This window comes from Suricata suricatta, chromosome 6, assembly GCF_006229205.1.
Source record: "Suricata suricatta isolate VVHF042 chromosome 6, meerkat_22Aug2017_6uvM2_HiC, whole genome shotgun sequence".
NCBI lineage: Eukaryota > Metazoa > Chordata > Mammalia > Carnivora > Herpestidae > Suricata > Suricata suricatta.
The window spans coordinates 116,553,060-116,557,584 of record NC_043705.1 but is presented as its reverse complement, the minus strand read 5'-3'; the positions used below and the strand labels follow the sequence as shown (position 1 = coordinate 116,557,584).

The 4,525-nt window shown below is 39.3% G+C and overlaps 1 protein-coding gene across 1 annotated transcript in view; it reads left to right on the top strand.

Moving 5' to 3' along the window:
* C7 (complement C7) overlaps window positions 1–4,525 on the top strand; it is a 55,132-nt gene that overhangs the window by 44,032 nt on the left and 6,575 nt on the right. Inside the window, exon 15 of the mRNA XM_029941268.1 lies at window positions 3,632–3,722. Coding sequence (XP_029797128.1) covers window positions 3,632–3,722 — 91 coding nt within the window. The remainder of the gene's footprint in view (window positions 1–3,631; window positions 3,723–4,525) is intronic.

The following is a 4,525-nucleotide window of genomic DNA, read 5'->3' as shown; positions in this document are numbered from 1 at the left end:
AAATGTTTATTTATTTTAGAGACAGAGACAGAGCACAAGTGGGGGAGGGGCAGAGGGAGCCAGAGACAGAATCTGAAGCAGGCTGCAGGCTCTGAGCTGTCAGCACAGAGCCTGATGCAGGGCTCAAACCCACGAAGCATGAGATCATGACCTGAGCCGAAGTCAGACACTTAACTGACTGAGGCACCCAGGTGCCCCACTAGTGTAGGAGTTTTAATTCAATGGTAAAGTTTGCCTTTTACAGTGAGGATGAAGTACTAGATACCATGCATGATGCCATCAGATGAATCCGATGGTCACAACTAAAGAGAGGGCAGGCTGCACAGAGCCGTCTGTGGCTGATGGTGGATATGAGCTGTGGCATTAAATATAGATGCCGATGACAGAAAACAGGAGGGCAGCATGGCCAATGGTGCGCCCACTATGCTGGTTCCCACGTGCTCGTTAGCAGTTAAAGGTCCAGAGCCAGACAAGTGCTTTGGTTTTTACTGCACCGAAGCATAAATATGACTTTATCAGGGATGTTTGAAGTAATGGATCTGTACCAGGAATTCTATATAAAGAGGACAATGTACACCTGATGAGGTTGTCTTTTATTCCGAATGAGATATTATATATTATCTTCCTAAAATGTTTTCTTCAGTCATTTTATAGCACAATTCAGTATGTATTTTCTCCTATACAGTAGCAAATTCTATTAGAGTTTTAATTAAGTATATTTTTTAGGCCTGTGTGTTTTTCAGAAGTCATGATGAATAATAATAGTAATTACGCTTAAAATACGTTTATTGCATATAAAAAACTCCAGGTTTGTCAGCCTCCAAGGTTGAATTTTTCAAATACCTGATGTATCAGTATTTAGTTTTTTATTTTACTGTGGTAAAATAAACATAAAATAAAATTTACCATTTTAGCCATTTTTAAATGTACAGTTCAATGCATTAAGTGCATTCCCATTAGCGTGCAACCAACATCACCATCCATCTTCAGGACTTTCTCATCTTCCAAACAGAAGCCCTGTGTTCATTAAACACTGATCACTGACTTCTCCCTCCCTCCATCAGTATGTAGTTTTGACACAAAGATATAGGAAGATATGGAAGCTTTGTTCTTAAATGCAAAGGTCTTTGGTCTAGCTGATTCTACTGGTGATTTTTCATAAAGAAATTGTAGTAAGTTCTAGAAGACATTTAAAAATCTATACTTTTATTCTTATGAATTATTAACAAATAAACTTAAAAATATTATTTCCAGTTTTATTGAGAAACAATCGACATATATCATTATAGATGTTTCAGGTGTTCAGCATGGTGGTTTGATTTGCTTTATGTGATATGATGACCACAGTAGGTCTATTAACATCCATCATCTTACAAAAATACAACTGAAAAAAAAAGAGGGGCACCTGAGTGGTTCAGTTGGTTACGTGTCTGACTTTGGTTCAAGTCATGATCTCACAGTTCACGAGGTCGAGCCCTGCATAAGGCTTTGCAGAGGCTCAGAGGCTGGATCCTGCTTCAGATTCTGTGTCTCCCTCTCTCTTTGCCCCTCCCCTGCTCATGCTCTGCCTCTCTCTCTCAAAAATAAATAAACATTAAAAAAAAAAGGAAAAGGAAAATTCCTTGTGATGAGAACTCTTAGGATCCACTCTCAATAACCTACCTACGCATCACAGAGCAGTGTCAACCACATTACATCCCCAGTACCCATCTATCTTATAACTGTAATTTTGTGCACTATGACCAGCTTCTTCCCATCCCCTCCCCACCCCCCATGTCTCTAGCAAATAAACTTCTAGGCACAATGCAGAACTCATTTACATGGCTTTATCATAGAACTTTAGTTTTGGTACATTTAGATTAGACTTTTCTCAACCTCAGCACTATTGGAAGTTTGGGCCTTGTAATTCTTTGTTGTGGGAGTCTGTCTCATGCATTGTAAGACATTTAGCAGCATCCCTGGTCTTTACCCACTAGATGCTTGTGGTACCCCCTCTCCCCTGGTTACGATAACCACAAATGTCTCTAGATGTTTCCGTGTTGCCCCGGTTGAAAAGCACCAATTGAGATAACACCACCTTAGAAAAAAATTTATTTTGGAATAATTTTAGATTTTGGAAAAGTTGCAAATACAGTTTCTATATTCTCTTTACCATGTTGTCGTAATATTATCATCTTGACATAATTTAAGTGGGTTAACTAAGACATTAATATTAGTACAATACTATTGGCTAAACTATAGACCTTATTTATATATCACCAGTTTTTTCACTAATATCTTTTTTTAATGTTTATTTTGAGAGAGAGAAAACACAAATGACAGAGGGGTAGAGAGAGAGGGAGACAGAGAATCCCAAGCAGGCTCCGTGCTGTCAACACAGAGCCCAATGTGGGCCTCAAACCCATGAACTGCGAGATCATGACCTGAGATGAAACCAAGAGTTGGATGCTTAACCAACTGAGCCACTGACGCTCCCTGTCACTAATGTCGTTTTAATGGTCTAGGATCCAATTTAGGGTACTACATTGCATTTGGGATAATACTATTACAAAGGGGAGTATTTAAAGAATGAGTACTCATTACACACATTGCTGGACCTGGCGGGCTACAGTTCACATTGATACCATTTTTAGAAGGTACGAATTGTTCCTAAGATTTTACTGTCATGTCTAAAGCTCTTAGGTTTTCCAAAGTGAGGAAGTATTGCATAGTTGGTGCATCCATAAAAATATGCTCTTCAGATAAACTACCTTTATAAATATATCGAACACAGAACTAGTTTTATGCTGGGAAAGTATGTACACCACTGGATTCCACTGACATGAAGCAAGAAGGAGGTGAGAATAACAGGATGTTTTAGGTTATTTACCGTGTCATCAGGTATAGCTGAGGAGATAACAGTCAAATTAAGCTCTTATAAGCTGGACTAAGGTGTTTTCCTGTCAAAATTGGAATGATGGTTTACTTTTGACCCGTTTGTAGAAAACACAAAACAATGGAAAGGGTTTAATTAATGCAAATACCTCTAGATATTTACTCACCATTGAAATGAGACCAATTTACATGTAAGAGACTGTTATAGATCTTGGGGTATCAGGGAGTTCTCCATGTGGAGATCACATTACCGTGCTTTCTGTCCCACTATAGACACAGGGGGGAAAACACAGTCCAAACAACAAACAGTTTATAAATACCAACTGCCTGATGAAAGGGGGCTTGCTCCACTGGCCTTGAGTTCAGACACACAGGGACTTAAATCCTGGCTTGACCAGTTTGTTAAACATGTGAACTAGCACCAGTCTCTTAACTTTTCTGACCCTTAGTTTCTTTAACTCTGAAGGGGGCGTTTGTTAAAGGGGATTAAATATCATGAGAGCCAATGCTCACACAATAGTAAATGCTATGAAGGAGCAATGAAATTAGTTGTAGGTTCCCCTAAAAATATTGTTGTTTATAAAATGTTTTACAGCTTTATATTTATTTATTTATTTATTTTACTGTACAAATTTGTAGCAGTTGAGAATGTTACAGAACCTGATTCAACAATTAAAATAACATTTTGTTTACCACAAAGAGGCTCTTTTAATGATTGCATCACATCTCCCTTATCCTTTTTTTTTTTTTTTTTAAGACACCACTTCAACCCTGGCGGTGCCTGAATGTCAGCTCTGGGAGAAACTGCAGAATTCAAGATGTGTTTGTAAAATGCCTTATGAATGTGGGTAAGCTCTGTTTTTGCTCACCTCTCTCTGGTTTATTTTAAAAGATAAAAAATGTTTTGGCTGATGCTAGTCTCTGATTGAAGATTTTGCTTATCAAGGGTTAAGGATTTTTGCTTGCATTTTAATCTGGCCCATTGGCTGTCTGCTAGTTGCCTGGGTCCCTGGGGCTGACACAGTGCTGGTAAGCAGTGTTCTACTCTATCTCAAGAAAAGCCAAAGGACTTTGGCAATGCTGGTTTTCTATATAAAATGGGACAAAATGAAAACAGTGTCACTTGAGGATTTAGAGTTTACAAAGATTAGGATTGAAATTCCCTTGAAAGATACACTTTTTTTAAAAGCTTATTTATTTTGACAGAGAGACAGAGACAGCATGAGTAGGGGAGGGATAGAGAGAGATGGAGAGAGAGAGTCCCCAGCCAGGCTCCCTGCTGTCAGTGCAGAGTCCAGTGTGGGGCTAGAACTCATGAAACCATGGGATCATGACCTGAGCCGAAACCAAGAGTCGGATACTTCACTGACTGAGCCACCCAGCCCTCCAAAGATACACTCTTAATGCAGTACTCATAGAGATACTGGTTTTTGAGATGCCTGTGTCTCTAGATGTGTATTACAAGAATGCCTCCCATCTTGAAATCACTCCACCATAGGTGGATATCTGAAGTAGGTACTAGATGTCTGTGTTATGGTCCTAGTCAAACAGATCATATGATTGCATTAAGAGAGGAGGAGGTTTCCTAGGGGGACCGTTCACAGAAGTGTGGGCAGAGGGAAAGAAACTGCACCCCACAAGGCAGTACTCC